Below are 19,007 nucleotides of genomic sequence, written 5' to 3'. Positions count from 1 at the left end.
TGTTACCTTTAAGTAACATGACAAACTGCTTAAAGCTGATTTTAAAGTAGCAAAGAATTACCTTTTTATGATTAGAAACCCTCCTAAGATTGTCCTCTTCAATGTGAGGGAGCTGCAGAAGGGGAGACTTAAACTGCTGAAGGCCCTGCACAGCCATCTGGGAAAGCTTCATGCAGTTTTCTAGGGATGCCAAAGTTGGAGCACGAAACTCCCTTTCTTAGAAAGAACAGGAGCAAAAGAAAAAACAAGGCTGGACTTTTTATATGTTCAGGACTATACACTTCATCACAAAAACATGATTCATTGAATATCCTTAAGACCTCAAGTTTTAAGATCATAATGCTGATTTTCCTCCAAAAGTTGTAAGATCCAGTATGGAGATACCTCAAAAAGTTAAAAATAGAACTACCCTATCACCCAGCAATCACACTACCAGGTATTTACCCCAAAGATACAAATGTAGTGATCTGAAGGGATATCTGCACCCCAATGTTTATAGCAGTATTATCAACAATAGCCAAACCACAGAGAGAGCCCAAATGTCCACTGATTGATGAATGGAGAAAGATGTGGCATATATACACAATGGACTATTACTCAACCATCAAAAAGAATGAACTCTTGCCATTTGCAATGACGTGGATAGAGACAGAATGTATTATACTAAGTGAAGTAAGTCAGAGAAATACAAATACCATATGATCTCACTCACATGTGGAATTTAAGAAACAAAACAGCTGAATATAGGGAAACGGAAGGAAAAATAAAATAAAAACAGAGAGGGAGGCAAACCATAAAAGACTCTTAACAATAGAGAACAAACTGAGGGTAATTGGAGAGGATGTGGTAGAGGACGGACTAGAAAGGTGATGGGAGGAAAGCACTTGTTATGCTGACTGCTGGGTGTTAAACGTAAATGATGAATCACTGAATTCTACTCCAGAAACCGGTACTGCATTGTATGTTAACGACATAAAATTTAAATTAAAAAAAAATTGTAAGATACCAAAAATATACAAACATGTTCAAATGCAACCATCATTATCAAGCAACAAGCACCGATTTAACAGAAAATTTTTCCATCATCTCCCAAAACTTTATCAGTATCAATAACATACTGACATCATGCCAAGAACTGACATCAGCTGTAACAAAAAACCACAACCATTATCTCCTTTAAGGGTCTCCCTTTCCATTATTGACCACAAACTCTCTCATTCTTTTTTTCTTTCTCCTCATTCTTTTTTCCCTTCATGTGAAATACATGTCAGATGAATTATTATTACATCACTTAAGGAATTATTTCAAACTCATTGTTAAAATACAGAATAACCTAACTCTAAAAATATTCAAAGGAAGGAAAAGGTATCTTAAATCTTTACAAACAGTAAGTGATGACAAAAAATAAAACAATAAATTCAAAAACATGAGTTGTGATAAAGACTTTACATAATGGAAAATATAGAAGAAAAACCATGAACAAAAGTGGGAAAGCTGATTCAACATAGATACAAGGCAGAATTACTGTAGGTACTCATAAATCTTAAAAATTATGAAGTATAATCTGCATATGCCTGCAAGAAAAACTACAACATAATTAATTACATTTCTACCTCACCTTCACGGCTCCGAGCCATTATTATTAGTTGGCAGATTACATTAACCATTTCTTGAAGTAGGGCAGGGCACTTTTTCAACATAAATTGCTGATCTGCAAAACAAAGGAAAATCTCCAACAAATCATTCTACTCTTATAGTTAAAATACCTTGATCATCTGTGGTGTAAGACCAATACTAAATTTATATGACATCAGAATTTTACAGGTTGAACGCAACGGTTTCTTCTAAGTAGTACTGTCAAAATCAGTCAGAAAACCTTCGGTTCAGATTAGATGTTTCAAAGGCAAATTTTTAATATAACGGTGGTGTGCTTCATAAATTGTTTCAGAAGAAACAGTCTCAAAACTTAATCCTAATCTTATTATACTTAAAAACCTTAAGAATCTTCTTTTGCACATAAATTTCTGTAACTATGAATAAGTTCAAAGACTAAGATTGGGAATAAATGTTAACTCAATGCAAAAAGAGAAGGGGGGGAGGAGGAAAAGGGGAAGGAAGAGGGAGACAGATTCATTTTTACTGCATATAATGGCTATTAAGATCATGGACTGGAGCTGGTACCCAGCCTAAAAAAAATTTGTTCCCTGTTTTTCTTAGATAATTGGTAAAAAATAGAGGTGGCTTTATATCTGTACAGAGCATTAGGAAAATCAGAATTACTAGTTAATTTGCAACTCCAATAACAATGCCTAAATAGTGACCCTTCATTCCATCACAAGTATCTTATCTTATCACCAATTACTAAGCATCAACTGGCCTTGTTTTCAAAGGCATTTAGTTATATTATTGGCTTTAAAAACGAAGAGGAGGAGCTCATTCAGAAAGAACATTTATTCCCTAGGGATAATAATTTTCTTTTAAAACTTCAAATGAAATAATACAAGTAAAGAAGAAATGATGACACTCAAATTCATGACATTCCTGGGAACACCACTGTCCCAAAACACTGCTTTTCTTTTACATATAGAGGGGGCTTCAAGCACTAGGAAGCTTGCAATAAAGATTAAAGCCTTCATCAGCAACCCCTGCTGGAGGTAGTGGAGTTCACAGAGATAACTGCTGTGAAATCCATTTTTTCTTTCCCTGAAAAGTTTACAAAATCTTTTTAAAAGTCACTAGGAAAGTACTGTATATCTGCAACTAGCTAAACATTTCTCAGAGTATTCTCTCACCTTGAAATACTAAATTTTAACATTTGTCAAAATACGATTACTTTTAGATCTTCAAAATATTTGTGAATTATGCAGCATAAAATTTCTTTTTAAAAGGTCCTTGGGCAATTAGTTGAGCAAAAAAGAACAGTGACAAAAAACACTATACCATGAGGTCTAATTAAACCCATTGCTTTTGTACCATTAAAACCCTGCAGAGGGGTGCCTGGGTGGCTCAGTTAGTCAAGCATATGACTCCTTGTTTCAGCTCAGGTCATGATCTCAGAGTCATGAGATAGAGCCTCACCTCAGGCTTATGATCAGCTGAGTCTGCCTGAAATTCTTTCCCTCTCCTTCCCCTCAGCTCGCATGTGGTCTCTAAAATAAATAAATAAAATCTTTAAAAAAACAAAAAACAAAAAACCCTGCAGATATTAGAACCATACCTTCTTCAAGGGTCTCAGGAATCTTCATTCTAGCAAGATGAGACAGTAAAAGAACTCTGGCTTTCAGGCTATACGGACAGGTAAGTGGAGGCTCATTCTTCTTTAAATTAATGCTGCCAATTTCTCTGATTAGCTAGAGGAAATAAAATAAATAAAATAATAAAAAATATGTACTTAAAAAAAGCATTAACTTTAGTACCTATATGCTTGTATCAAGGAATCTGGGAGATAGGTCTAACCTGAGGTATCAGAATATTATCTGTTGGTCTGCTTGTGGCATCTTTGTTATACTGAGGATCAAATTCAGAGGCTCCAGCCAAAACCATGATAAGACCTAAGAAAACAAAAAAATAATATGAAGGTAAATAAATTGTTAACCTATTAATTTCCTCTCCTATAATACTTCATTAATCCTAAACTGAGGCAATTTTCCACTTGCACACAAAGTTAAAAATCATCTGAACTCCACTAACAAGTACTCATTTCTCTCATAAGAAAAAGAAACATTTTGCTTTTCTAAATATGTAGAAAATTACCTATAAATAAACATATTCATCAAATTAAGGGTCCCAAAGCACTGGATGCATTAAAATCACTTCAAATAGCATCTGTTTCTGTACTTAAGCATGTGTTCCACAGAAACTTTCTATAGGTAATTATTAAGTATCCCATGTGATTTATATAGCTATTATGTGGAAAAAGCAGGACTCCATAGTTAAACAGGGCTGAAAAACAATGAGTTAAAAAGAGTTTTAGGGTTCCTCACTTCATGACATCTCAGCACCTTAAGTAAACTGAAATACTCTGTAGTTTAGACAAATTTTTATTATGGAACCCCAGAGGGTTTGTGGGAAGTGCTCTTTGACATACACATGATTCGCAGCCACATATATTTAGCATTACCCTCATTAGTCTATACAAACTCTTTAACAACTGCTACTATAGTTCATCAATCACACCTTCCAGAAGATACATGCAATGTACTCGCAAAAAGCAGGACAGTACAAAGATTAAAAGAGCATAGACCCTAGAGTTTTCACTAATTAAATGACCCAGGACAATATCCTTCACCTCTCTGTGGACCTCAACTTTTTCACAGATGTGCCTGACACACAGTAAGCACAGTTATTAATATGTGCAACTTACTACACCATCATTATCCTCAAATATTTCATGAAACACCTATTCCTAAGACAACTATATAATAAATGATGCCAACACTAAAGTAACCAAGGATACGTAAAACCAAGCCTACTAGAAGCTAAACAATGCTTTTCTAATAGAACTGTGTAAGGCTAAGTGTCACTCTCAGAAATAAATCAGAAATCAAGATCACTGATGCAAAAAACACATCATAAACTTGAGACATTTTCATAAGAGGGTTTCTGTATTCATATTTCAATTCAACATAAGAGTGATATGTGTGCGTGAGGGAGAGTTAACAACCACTTGTACCTCAGAAATAAAAGATCTGCTCATTCCTCAAAAATAAAAGATTTGTTCACACAGTCGCATGATTCAGAGTCTCTTTCTCATTAACAACAAAAATTAATAAAACTGGCAAATCCAAATTATAGAAAAGTCCATTTTGGTTTTGGAACAAAAGTGTATTCGACAATGAGGCACAATTTAAAACTTTTTAAAACTTGTATCTTCTTTTTTTTCCCCCAAGGAGGGGAAGCAGGGTTTGTCTAGGATATGTCTATAATTTCTGCAGAGCAGTGATTCTGAAAGGCATAAATGTTAGCTTTACGGAATCAAAGAAAATACTTTAAATGGAGCTTCTTTTTCCATAAAGTAATTCTGAATTACGACTCCGGGAATGAAATATTCTGGCAGTTTTCTTTCAACACACAAAATCTCTACTTATTTTTACTAAGATTAATACAGTATAATGTACCGTTTTAGGGCCTGGGAACCAGACTGCTTGAGTTCGATCCTAACTCTACCACTTACTGTATCCTTAAGCTCAGTTTCTCAGTTTCCCTATCTATAAAATATGCTTAAAAACAATAACTTACTTATGAGAGCAAAATAAAGCTTAAATGAATTAACACATACATAATCCCTAGCAATTCCTGGCACACTACACTCAAGAAATGTTAGCTAGTATTATTACAAAATTAACTTATATGAAGCTTTGCCTTAAAATTTCTAGGAAAAAAAAAAAAAATATATATATATATATATATATATATATTTCTGTTATTCCCAATTACTCAGATATCTATCTATCTATATATAGATATATATATTGGGAATAACAGAAATAAATGTGATAAAGGGTGTTAGCATTTTCCTCAGCTTTAGTTATACAAATGGAGTATAACACTGAAATGAAATGTCTCCAGTTGAATATATATCGACCCCACATGAATGACTCAGAAAGGGTAGCCTAGGTGGCTCAGCAGTTTAGCACCGCCTTTAGTCCAGGGCCTGATCCTGGAGACCCAGGATCCAGTCCCACGTTGGGCTCCCTGCATGGAGCCTGCTTCTCCCTCTGCCTGTGTCTCTGCCTCTCTCTCTCTCTCTCTGTGTGTGTGTGTGTGTGTGTGTGTGTGTCTCATGAATAAATAAAATTAAAAAAAAAAAAAGAAAACACTAAGGGAGAAAAAATATATATATAAAAAAAGAATGACTCAGAAAATAATCTAATATCATGCCTACTTAAATTTACTTACGTTTCATATCCATATTTCGGGTTTTATAAACAAAATATGTATAAATCTGTGTTGTGCGTATTAGAATCTGGTCTCCACTATAGCGTATTGAGCGATACCACCAAGAGCCCTAAAACGCAAATAAAATTGAACAATAAATAAAGTATCAAAACCACCATAAATATTAGGTTTGATGCAGAATATGTTTCTGGCCAAATTTTCTAAATGTTCGTAAAACAAGTAACAATACCTGAACTTTAGCACAAATGTTTTGTTACATATTTCAAATTATTTAGCAAGTATTTATACTGCCCAAGACCTAAACAGCAACCTACACCTCACTATATATATATATATATATATATATATTTATTTATTTATTTAAAAAATATATATATTTTAAAACATTTATGTTTCAGCTAGAAACTGAAGACAAAACAGAAACCAAAACAACCCACTGCTTTAAAAGCAACAAGCTGGCTCCTGACACACAGGTTGTATTCAATAAATATTTGTTATATAAGGTCAGGAGCAATTTTACTGTTAATATACTACTTTCATTCATTTGATTCCATACAGCTGTATCCTCACACAACAAGCCTATGATGAAGGCAAGACAACTTAATTATTAGTTTACTATGAGACTCAGGAACTATAAGACCTGAGAGAAAACCACCAGTCACAAAAGAAAAGAAAGTCACAAAATCATAAACTTTGTTATGTCCATATTGAGGTATTATTGCACTTATTTTTAAAAATCAGATTGCTATAATATAGGAAGCAAAAGAAGTCACAGAACAATACATACAGTAAGATGATTTTTTTTTAAGTGTGTATGTATACAAAATTCAAAGAAAAATATCTGAAAGGGGCACCTGGGTGGCTCAGTTGGTTAAGTGTCCAACTCTTGATTTCAAATCAGGTCGTGATCTCAGGGTCCAAGGGATTCAGCCCTGCACTGGACTCCGTGCTCAGCAGGGAGTCTGCTTGAGATTCTCTTACTCCCTCTCCCTCTGCACCCCCACTCAAAATAAACAAATAAATCTTTTAAAAAAAAATCTGGAAGGGAGAACACCAAATTTAGCTGTGATTATCTCTAACAAAGAAATGAAGTTGAGAGAGGTAGGAAGGAAGACATTCTTAATTCTAAATACATCTGTATATTTCAGTTGTGTTTAACTTTTATTGGGAGGAGCTATATATACTTTAACATACTCAGATGATATCACTTTTAGAAGACCTTTAAAGTACAGCTGAATACAAGATTCTTAAAATTCAAGGATCAATTGATTATACTCTAATACAAATTACAATCTTATAGACTCCAAAGCATGCCACCAATTCCCTTTCCAAACATTGTTAATAAAAAGAATTAGAACTTACTACAACAACTGGAAGGATAACCATGAATGCCAATCCATATACAAGTAAAACCTAGAATTGAAAAGGAAATAATTATGGTTTTCACAGATAAATTATAACATCTAAGAACACTTATTTTTAGGCTTACATGGCGGAGGCACTATCAAAAGCATTCCTCATGTATTATTTGATTTAATCCTTATTTTCAAACTTTAGGAGAAAGACATCATTATTATTTTCCTTTTGCAAATAGAGAACCTGCAGCACACACATAGGTAACATGACTTGTCCTAGGTCACAAAGCTAGTAAGTGGTGGAGCGAGGATTGGAATCCAGGCACTTCAAATCTAAAAACTTATACTCTTATCCACTATAATAAATTATCTTTTAATCTCCTCTGTAGATAACACCAGCAAAACAGCTTTATAAATTATATTTTCAAAAAAAATAAATAAATAAAAAATAAATAAATTATATTTTCCTTCCAGTCAGGTACTTATAGATGCACACTTTAGCAAGTAGTTAGTGTCTTGGAAATAAATACTAGAACCCTGGTTCTTTATCAAGGAGCAATTTCCTAATGTTCTGTTTACAAGTAATTTCTGTCTATTGGTCTTAGATTTTTCTGCTACTACTTAATCCCAAATCTGATAGCTAACTATCTTTCTCTTCTCCAGTATTCCCAAAGTAATCCTAAGTGTGACAAACATTCTTATATACAGAAACCATATATCCCTGAAAATAACAAATGGTCATCCACTAGAACATTAAACCCTCATTTTCAAAAATTTCAGATTATATGAATTTTGTTTTTTATTGCTACAAAGGCAGCTCCTAATCATTTTTAAGAAATGTGAAATAGGGAAACATCTATTCCTGAACAATAGGTTAAGATAATTTCTGATGTTTTAGAGTTGCAGCATCTATCACTGATTAAAAGTCTGATATCTGGGGAGCCTCAATGGCTCAGTTGGTTGAGCCTCTGACTCTTGGTTCTGACTCAGGTTGTGATCTCACAGTCATGGGATCAAGCCCCACACTAGGCTCCACACTCAGTGAGGAGTCTGTTTCAGATTCTTTCTCCCTCCCCCTGTGCCCCTCCCCATTCACTCACTCTGTCAGGTAAACAAAATCTTCAAAAAAAAAAAAAAAAAAGGTCTAATATCCTACTGACTTCCTAAGTACCATATGGAATATATATATAAACAAAATCTTCAAAAAAAAAAAAGTCTAATATCCTACTGATTTCCTAAGTACCATATGGAATATATATATATCATTAAGCATATATTAACATTAATTGAGCTTGGATAAACGTGAAATGAAGGATAATTTAAATTCTGAGTACTACTTAGGATACCATATAAAAACCGTAGTTCTCCAAACCAAGGATAAGACCCAACCTGAAACTGCCTCCAAAAGAAATCACAACTTCAAAGTTTTAAAACTACATTTACTGCCCAAACAGCAATCTAATCACGAGAACCAATTATCTTCTCTATTATGTAAAAATAGTTTTGACAATACACAGTTACATTAAAAACAACATAGCAGTATTTTGTTACAGCTCTCTTTATTATAATGTGTCTTATTTACATGCACTCACCAAAATTGAGTTTTTCTGGTCAACTATCCAAGCTGGCAAGGCAATTCCAAAGCTTGTGGCTAAAATAGAAAGAGTATTTCTGAAGAATCTCCTCCACTTCCAGTTTTATTAGTTATATCCCCAAATTCTGCCTCCCAAACTATCCCCCTTCCTCAAAAAAAGCTTTGAGAAAGACTGTATTTTTTTTAAGATTTATTTGTTTGTTTATTTATTTATGATAGACATACAGAGAGAGAGAGAGAGGCAGAGACACAGGCAGAGGGAGAAGCAGGCTCCATGCCTGGAGCCTGATGTGGGACTCGATCCCGGGGCTCCAGGATCGCACCCTGGGCCAAAGGCAGGCGCTAAACCACTGAGCCACCCAGGTGTCCCAAGAAAGACTGTGCTCCCAACACATAAAAGTTCATGGATTTTTCAGGAAGAGGGGGGGAGCTCAACCAAAGTACATAAATTCCTTCTTATTTAAATCTAAATTCTTTTGGGGCGCCTTCATAGTTCAATTGGTTGAGCGTCTGACTCTTGACTTCAGCTCAGGTCATGATTTTGGAGTCAGAGTCGAGCCCCACCGTCAGCTCCACACTCAGTGGGGAGTCTGCTGGATATTCTCTCTCTCCCTTTCCCTCTGCCTCTTCCCCCTGCTCACATTCTTTCAAATAATAAATCTTTAAAACATTAATAATTAAATCTAAATTCTTTAATATATCCTGAGTAAACTCTATGAATACATAAGAAAACGTTTAAAGTCAGTAAAGAACAACAGATTTTTTTTTTTCAACAATTGTTTTTATCCAACTTTTATCAACTGCTAGCTGGAAATGATGAATAATTAGTGATTACTCTTCTCATCAAACCAATCTAAGTTCTATCTTTCAAACTTGTTGCTAGAAAGAAAAAGTAAAAATTAGCTAAAGAGGACTCAATTTACGTATCTATTTAATTCTTTGAGGTTATAATTTTCCGATTCACAAACTAAGAAAATCAAGAATTCTTTTCAATCTATTAATATTTTCATTACATATAAAAATGTGTGTATATAACACCAGTAATTTTTAATTATCATTTATCACACCTTGAGGGCCGTCTGGATTTCCAAACTCTTCCCAATTTTTCCGGGACTCTTCATCAGTTAAACTAGCATCAAAAGAAACAAAATTGTGAAATTAGAAAGCCACATATGAAAAGTAAATACTCATACATACAAACTCTATTAACTAACCAATTCATTTCTTAAAGATATTAATTTCAGAAAAATCAAGAAAAGCCTCTGAAATCAGAAAACAAGAGAGAGAGGAAAGCAAGGAGTTCTACATTAAAGCAAATGAGAACTACTGAGCCTTTACAAAAATTCCTGGTTGGCCCATGGGTTCTCAAGTTTTGCCAGTTCAAGCTGGAATGTAAAACATTAAAGGTAACTACATTTTTATGAGAAGACAGTAAGGATTATAGGTGACTTTTCTCTTATATTCTTATATATTTTCCAAAATTTCTTCAATGAGCATTGTTTATACTTTAATAATATATACTATTTATAAATTTAATACAAATAATAATATTCCTTCCAAAACTGGTACCACATTCTCAAAAAAAAAAAAAAGAAACCACCTGTAAAATTCCATTGCTATAGTAAAAGTTATTTGCATTGTGCTGAGGTCACAATTTTCTCCTAAAACAACTGCCAGAAGGACTAGGTAAATACTTTTTAAACCAACAGCTTCCTAATCCAGCAATATAAAAATAACAGTGATCTTTTTTAAAAAACTTAAAAGGAAATATAACCTTTGACCTGGGCAATGGCTCAAAGCACAGAATGAGAGTGTTTTTTTTTTCCAGGTCCCAAAATAGATGTCAAAAAAAAAAAAAAAAACACTTAAAGAAAATTTCAAATCCTTCAAAAATTTTACAATGTTCTTAAGGAGACAATGCAGACACACACAAAATGACCAGTAATATCATTAAAAAGGCATTTTTGAAGACCAAGTGGCAAAAGATTATGTTTATGTCCAAATTTAGTTTTAATATTTCTATTTCCCAGAACATACACACAGAGGATACAATGTGGTTTTCATTCAACAAAGCTCCACATTGAGGGAAAATGCAGAAGTACCTTAAAAAATTGTAAAATTTTTCAATGATTTTAATTTTTTTCATCTAAACCATAATTTCTATTATTATTTTTAAGCAAGCTCTACACCCAATGTGGGGCTTGCACTCACAACCCTGAGATAAAGAGTCACACACTCTACTGACTGAGCTAGCCCCCTAATTTTTTTTAATTGAAGTATAGTTAAACACAGTATTAGTTTCAGGTGTACAAATAGTGATTGACAAGTTTATAATTATGCTGTGCTTACCACAAGTGTAGCTATCATCTGTCACTCTACAATGCTATCATAATACCATTCACTATATTCCCTATGCTATTTATCTCTTATTCCCTGCCTTATTTCACTTAGCATAATACCCTTATTTGCTCTACCTTATTTCACTTAGCATAATACTTCTAGGTCCACTCATGTTATCATATAGTAAGATCATATCAAATAGTAAGATCACATCCTTTTTTATGGCTAGGTAAGAGTCCTGTGCGTGTTCGTGGGTGTGTATACCACCATCTTCCTTATCCATTCATCTATCAGTGGATGCTTGGGTTGCTTCCATTACTTGCCTATTGTAAATAATACTACAATAAATATAGGGGTGCATGTGGCTTTTTGAACGAATGTTTCTGCTTTCTTTGGGAAAAATCCAGTAGCAGAATTACTAAATCATAGTGTATTTACGTATTTAATTTTCTGAGAAACCTCCCTACTGTTTTCCACAGTGGCTGTACAAATTTACATTTCTACCAACAGTGCACAGACTACCTCCTTGCCAACGCTTATTTTTCTTTTTGATTGTAGCCATTTTGACAGGTGCAGGGTGATAACTCACTGTGGTTTTGATTTGTATTTTTCTGATCATTAGTGCTGAGCATCTTTTCATGTGTCTGTTGATCATCTACCTATATGTCTTCTTTGGAAAAATGTCTATTAAGGTTCTCTGCCCATTTAAAAAAAAAAAAAAAGGTTCTCTGCCCATTTTTTAATTGTATTGTTGGTTTTTTGATGTTGCTTTGCTTAAGTTCTTTATATATTTAGGAAATTAACCTCTTGCTGAATGTATCATTTGCAAATATTTTCTCCCATTCAGTAAGTAGTTTTTGTTTTATTGGTTTCCTCCACTGTGCTAAAGTTTTTTTTTTTTAATATTTTATTTATTCATTCAAGAGAGACACAGAGAGAGAGAGAGGCAGAGACACAGGCAGAGGGAGAAGCAAGCTCCATGCAGGGAGCCCCATGCGGGACTCAATCCCAGGACCCTGGGATCACGATCTCAGCCAAAGGCAGATGCTCAATCACCTAGCCACCCAGGGGCCCCTGCAAAAGCTTTTTATTTTGGTGTAGTCCCAATAGTTCATTTTTGCTTTTGTTTCCCTTGCCTTACAATCTTTTTTTAAATCTTTTTAAGTAGGCTCCATGCCCAATGTGGCGCTTCAACTTATGACCCTGAGATCAAGAGTCACATGACATGCTCTTCTGACTGAGCCAGCCAGGCACCCCTGCCTTACAATTTTTATCTAGAAAAATGCTGCTATGGCAGATCTCAAAGAAATTACTGCCTAAGTTCTTCTGAGTGTTTTATGGTTTCTGGTCTTCTTAAGTCTTTAATCTATTTTGAGTTTATTTTTATATATAAAAGTGGTCCAATTCCATTCTTTTGCATATAAGAATTCTTTTCCAGTTTTCCCAGCACCATTTTTGAAGACACTGACTTTCTCCATTGCATATCTTGCCTCCTATGTCATGGATTAATTGACCATATAAATCCAGGTTTATTTCCAGACTCTCTATTCTGTTCCATTGATCTGTGTGTCTATTTTAGTGCCAATACTATATAGTTTAGTTACTATAACCTTATAGCATATCTTGAAATATGGAATTGTTATACTTCCAGCTTTGTTCTTCAGCCTCAAGACTGTTTTGGCTATTCAGAATCTCTTGATTGGGGAACCACAAGTGATTCCATATAAATTTTAAAATTATTCTAGTTCTGTGAAAAATGCTGTTGGTATTTTGATAGGGATTATATGGAACCTGTAGATTGCTCTGGGTAATACAGACATTTAAAAAATTTAACTCTTCAATCCATGAGCATAGAATATTTTTCCATGTTTGTGTCATATTTTTAATTTCTTCCACCATTGTTTTAGTTTTCAGAGTATGGGTCTTTCATCTTAAGATTATTTCTAGGTATTTTATTCTTTTTTTTATTTTTTTAAATTTTTTTATTTTTTATTTTTTTATTATTTTTATTTATTTTTAATTTTTAATTATTTTATTTTATTCTTTTTGATGCAATTGTAAACGAAATTGTTTTTCTTAAATTCTCTAGTTCATTATTAGTGTGTAAAAATGCAACCAATTTCTAGGTATTAACTTTGTACCCTACAACTTTACTGAATTCACTTATTATTTTTAAAAGTTTTTTTGGCAGTCTTTAGGGTTTTCTATGTATAGTATCATGCCATCTGCAAATGATTATAGTTTAACTTGTTCCTTACCAATACTGATGTCTCTTTCTTTTTTTTTTTTTTTTCTTGTCTGACTGCTACGGCTAGTACTTCCAATGCTAGGTTGGATAAAAGTGGTGAGAGTAGACATCCTTGTCTTAATTTGCTCAGTTTTTCACCACTGAGTATGATGTTAGCTGTGGGTTTTTCATATATGGCCTTTATTACGTTGAGGCATGTTCCCTTCTAAATCCACTTTTGAGAGTTTTATCATAAACAGATGCTGAATTCTGTGAAATGCTTTTCCTTAATCTATTGAGATGATTATGTGATTTTTATTTTTTTGCTCTGTTAATGCAGTGTAGCACACTGGTTGATTTTTGCAAATACTGAGCCACCCTTGCATCCCCAGAATAAATCCTACTTGATTGTGGTGAATGATCCTTTCAGTGTATTGTTGAATGCAACTTGGTAGTATTTTGTTGAGGATTTCTTTACCTATGTTCATCAAGGATTGAAAATATTTTTAGATTTATCAATTTGGTCATTTAAAAAAAACAAGTACATTGACATCTTCAGTCCCTTTGTAACTCCACTTACACTACTTGACCTAAGTCCACAGTAAAATACAGAAGCCAACAAAAAGCACTGTCGAAGAGACTGCAAGCTCATAAAGAGGGGTATTTATGGTGGCTCTTTTTTAACTAAGGGAGGGACAGTTCTCAAAATATTTTTCTCTGGTTTCCCAGTACAACTGTCCACCCACCCAGGGCTTTAGCTACTATTTTTCTCAATATTCTGTCTTCTAATCAGATTCTTTTCCCAAAAGTAATTATCTGTCTGCTCTACCTTCCTGATGATGGCAGCATAATAAACTGTTCTGTTCTCTATACAATGCCCTCAGATTTTGCAAAATAAAGCATAGCTCACATCATAGAAGCACTCGATTTTTTCAAACTGCAAACACAGCTGATTACCATTCCATTAATTCATTAAGCTGACTTGTACAAATGGTGTGTGACAGGCACCATGCTCCATACTCAAATTAAAGGAATTTTATCAACTTTTTAAAAGTGTAAGAAAACAAATAATTTTGGCTACTTATTAGTGCTTCAGTATAATACCATTACTAAGACTTAAAGTACTTAAAAGTTATGTAATTTTGGTATAATTCATATATAAGCTTATATATATATATATATATATGTATATATATATATAAGCTTAAAAAGACCAATGATATTAACATAATTTTTAAAAATTCAATGAGTATAAAGTTTCCTAAACATGATTATATCCCTTAACTTTGCAAGTGGGAGGTTGTGTCATAGATCCTATTACAAATCCAATAAAATCTGTAACCCTTCTGCCCTGGAAAAATGCACAGTTACAAATACACATAAATTCTGTGTACAGTTTCAGGGGCCCCAGATTTTATATCATAACCTAGATAATAATTCATTAAATTATAGGTGACTGACCCTGAGTTGACTATATAAAGCTAAGTTACATATTTATGTATAGGAATACATGAAAACACAGGCTTTTTATTTAAAAAAAAAAAAAAAAAAGTAGCTTTAAAGTAACATCTACGGTGTTCACTTGTTATAAAGTAGGTTAAACATAGGTTTTACACATGAAAGCCAAATCCCAACTACATCCAAAAGAGAAGCCAGAAACTATGAACCAGAAAATTCAATTGCTGGTCTAACTCCTCTAAAATAACCAGACTTCTTTCCTTTAAGCTAGAAACTGGTATGAAGAAATAGGAATGACCCAGCTTATTATTATAATGGACAAATAAGGGAAAACTATCCTGAACAGCCAAAGCAAATTCTAAAAAATTTTAGAATTCAGGGATCCCTGGGTGGCTCAGTGGTTTAGTGCCTGCCTTTGGCCCAGGGCATGATCCTCGAGTCCCGGAATCGAGTCCAACATCAGGCTCCCTGCATGGAGCCTGCTTTTCCCTCTGCCTGTGTCTCTGCCTCTCTCTTTCTGTGTCTCTCATGAATAAATAAATAAAACCTTTAAAAAATAATAAAAAATAAAAAATTTTAGAATTCAGTTCAAAGCCTATAAATGCATTTCAAAAGCTGCTTGAGTTATACTTAGGCTGTTAGAGCTATGCATAAAATGGGGACTTCAATCACTCAGAACTTATATTTAGTAAAATGTACCTTTATCTAACTCATTTATACTTCCACAAGTTATAAGATCTTGAAGTTCTGGGTCCCACAGTCATTTTATTTCTTCATTTGCCTAATGGACCATCAACTATTTAAGACATTTTACTTATAAAATATTCTACAGCTTGATCATGTAACTGAGTTAAAACCAAAGGCCAGATATTATTCTTCTGTACTTTTTAGAATAGTGACCATACATCATAAAGAGTCAGATTTCCAGTAACCTGAGAACAAAATCATCAACTTAAAAATGTTACAATACTTGAAAACTGAGGAGGAAAAAAATAACTGTACCAAAGGCACTAAAATTAAAATTACTAATTAAATAGTCTTAGCTATCTGATTTTCCTGAGTATCTTCAGTTCTTTTTAAATTACCTGAAGACAGCAATTAAGGCACTGAAACACTTGGGCAATGAGAATAAATGCTTGGAGGAGACACAATGAAAAAGAGAGGAGACATCAACTGAAAGACAGCAATCTGGAGGATATCTGCTATACAGAAAAGAAAACGTAGTACACACTTCAGGAAGCTCCTGAAGGCACTGCTTTATCGCAGAATCCTATTCACATACATAACAAGCGACTCAAAAAAAGAAGGGAGAGGAGGCACAGTCAATATATACTTTTATTAAGCACAAAATGAGTATTTCCCAAACTTCTGTAATTCATACACCACTTTCACAGTTTGCTATTATACCTGAGTATCCTATCATTTACTTCCATTTTTAAAACTAGCTTACAAAATTATACATCACGGAGTCCTAAAAACAGACATCTTGTCTGTATTTTACTCTTTAATTTAAAACATAAGAGCTATATGGGGATATGCCTATCAGTCCTGAAGAATCCAGCTAACTTTTATCTCTTGTAATATTAACACTCAAGAAGGAAAAATTACTTCCAATTTTATATACTCTATCCTGTTTCTCCAAAATTAAATTAGTCTTTAGATAGCTTAATGAGACAAGCTACATTGCCAAAACAAGAGAAGTAGATCTAGCCTAATAAAAGCCTAGAAATGAAAACAAGGTGTTAAGTGTATCCTCTTCTAATCAGCATGCTTGGAAAATAACTCCATTAATGTATTACCTACTACTTAATTTAACAAACTTCATGGGCAAAAGTACTACTCTGCTCTAAGTTACTTAAAATTCAAGTTTAGTTAAATTAGCACTTTAGGGTTGCCAAGGTAGTTCCATAAGTAATAGACTCAACACATGAGGTCAGCATTTAAAAGTGTATAACAACTGTTTCATTCAAATAAAAAACTATCTTTACCACTCCTAAAAATGTGTAATGGGTTCTATGATACTTACGCTGCATAAGCTTTTGCTATCCTCATGAACATAACTTCATCACCTCCTTTATCTGGATGATATTTAAGTGACAGCAAACGATATTGTTTCTTAATTTCTGCTACTGTTGCCCCCTAAAAGGAAAGCTTTGTTTTAATAAAAATATGCGCAATGCTGTAAAACCATAATTCATCCCATTTTGAACTTTAAATATAAACTATTCATGAGATGCCTGGGTGGCTCAGTGCTTGAGCATCTGCCTTTGGCTCAGGGCATGATCTCAGAGTCTTGGGATCCAGTCCCACATTGGGCTCTGCATGGAGCCTACTTCTCCCTCTGCCTGTGTCTGCCTCTCTCTCCGTGTCTCTCTCATGAATAAATAAACAAAATCTTAAAAAAAAAAAAAAAACTACTCAATATTTTCAAAAAGAGAAAAATGCTTTCATCCTGTATGTTTGTCCCATAAATTTCAGCCCATGTATCTTTTAAATAAAAATATACTTATTTTGTCCAATATATTTATTTTATTGAGCACCTACTAGGAGTCATGTGATTCAGTAGGCACCAATAATTTAAGAATGAAAACCACACAATGCCATACTGAAATAAAATAAAATAAAATAAAATAAAATAAAATAAAAGGATAGTAACATTTAAATATCAAAGAATTATCACAGTAAATTAAGTCTGAAGAAACTCTCAAATCAAAGGTTAACTTCCTTTCTAAGAAATAATCTGAAGAACATCTGGTTTCATTTGTTTATCAGTATTTTAATTTTAAACACATAAGTTTATCTTAGCTTTTCCTAATTAGACTCAATTTCTATCAATAAATTTTTCATATTTTTATGGCATTAAATTGTCCCTAAATATTTTAACCTTAAAAAAACTCTTTGGAAAAAAAAAAAAAAAACTCTTTGATGACTATCACCATCACAATAAGAAAAATCAGATATGCAAATTTTGCTTCTACAAAACATAAAACTAGAAAACATGGTTTGTATTTGTATTATATTAATATCTGGATAAAGCCACCTACTGAGCAAATACTAGAAGTAAACAAAGTGGTTCGGGAAAAAAAATGGAAAGAACACTAGATTCAGCTTGACTAATAAGAAGTTATGGGACTCTAGACAAGACAAAAATTTTCCAGGCCTTGTTTTCTCCATTGGCAAAAAAAAGCTAGATGATCTCTAGCATTCATTTCAATTCTAACTTTCCACTGATATATCTAAAAGACAAATTTTCTACTGGGATGCATCAATCAAGTTCAATTAAGAGATCACCTAAGGAGTCTATCCAAAGTTAATCTGAATTTCCATTAACAATGAAACAATGAAGTTCTTTATAAGACATAAAGACTTAACACACTGCTTTAGTGTTAATTAACACAGGATCATGAGATTTTTACCACCCAACATACATGATCCTCCTGGTTTTAACTTTGCATTAAACCAATCTTATAAAAATCTTTAAAATACATACTTCCTAAAAATAAATAAAATAAAAAATATATTACTTTCTTATCTCATCTTCAAATATTCTTATATTTCGCAATTTCAAAGTAAGCCTTACAAGGATGGAAATTAACATCTATAGCTTAAAAAACATGCATATATTAGAATAATAATGGATAAGATACATCCCCAAAGTCTGATTTCTTTAGGCACAACCCAATTATTTAGGATATGGACTTATAGTGTCTTCATACAGTCAATAAACTACTGCACATTATGTAAAAATACTACTTACAGGATCCAAATTTAATACTTCATAAGGATTGTATTCTTGGTATTCTCGGTCTGTTTTGGAAACTTTGTATGCAAGAAATAAGAACAATGCCCATCCTGCAAGCAGAACTATTTTCCTGTTTAGGAAAAACATAAGTGAAATATAAATAAATACATGTATGTAGTATTCCTTTAAGAGTCTATGCAGACATTATGGCAGATCAAGACAATAAAACAATCTAAAGTGTTTTACATCATTGATACTGACTCCATTCTACAATTTCTTGAACAGTGCCCTTTTTACCTTTGAATTCCCTAGAATCTATAGTGTGCATCTAGATTACATGTAATATTCCCTCAATAACTATTTACAGAATTTTATGTATAGAACTTAATGCAA

At 33.3% G+C, this 19,007-nt stretch overlaps 1 protein-coding gene across 2 annotated transcripts in view; it reads right to left on the bottom strand.

Annotated features, from left to right (window-relative positions):
• SEC63 (SEC63 homolog, protein translocation regulator) overlaps window positions 1-19,007 on the bottom strand; it is a 73,915-nt gene that overhangs the window by 34,073 nt on the left and 20,835 nt on the right. For both annotated transcript variants that reach the window (XM_072831869.1, XM_072831870.1), the window contains 10 exons: window positions 18,630-18,744; window positions 16,899-17,011; window positions 9,915-9,976; window positions 8,846-8,904; window positions 7,261-7,311; window positions 5,899-6,007; window positions 3,457-3,551; window positions 3,218-3,350; window positions 1,619-1,711; window positions 62-216 (listed from right to left, as the gene is read on the bottom strand). In XM_072831869.1, the coding sequence (XP_072687970.1) occupies window positions 62-216; window positions 1,619-1,711; window positions 3,218-3,350; window positions 3,457-3,551; window positions 5,899-6,007; window positions 7,261-7,311; window positions 8,846-8,904; window positions 9,915-9,976; window positions 16,899-17,011; window positions 18,630-18,744 (985 nt within the window). The remainder of the gene's footprint in view (window positions 1-61; window positions 217-1,618; window positions 1,712-3,217; window positions 3,351-3,456; window positions 3,552-5,898; window positions 6,008-7,260; window positions 7,312-8,845; window positions 8,905-9,914; window positions 9,977-16,898; window positions 17,012-18,629; window positions 18,745-19,007) is intronic.

Source organism: Canis lupus, chromosome 7, assembly GCF_048164855.1.
Source record: "Canis lupus baileyi chromosome 7, mCanLup2.hap1, whole genome shotgun sequence".
NCBI classification, from domain to species: domain Eukaryota; kingdom Metazoa; phylum Chordata; class Mammalia; order Carnivora; family Canidae; genus Canis; species Canis lupus.
This window is presented reverse-complemented; position numbering and strand designations above follow the sequence as displayed.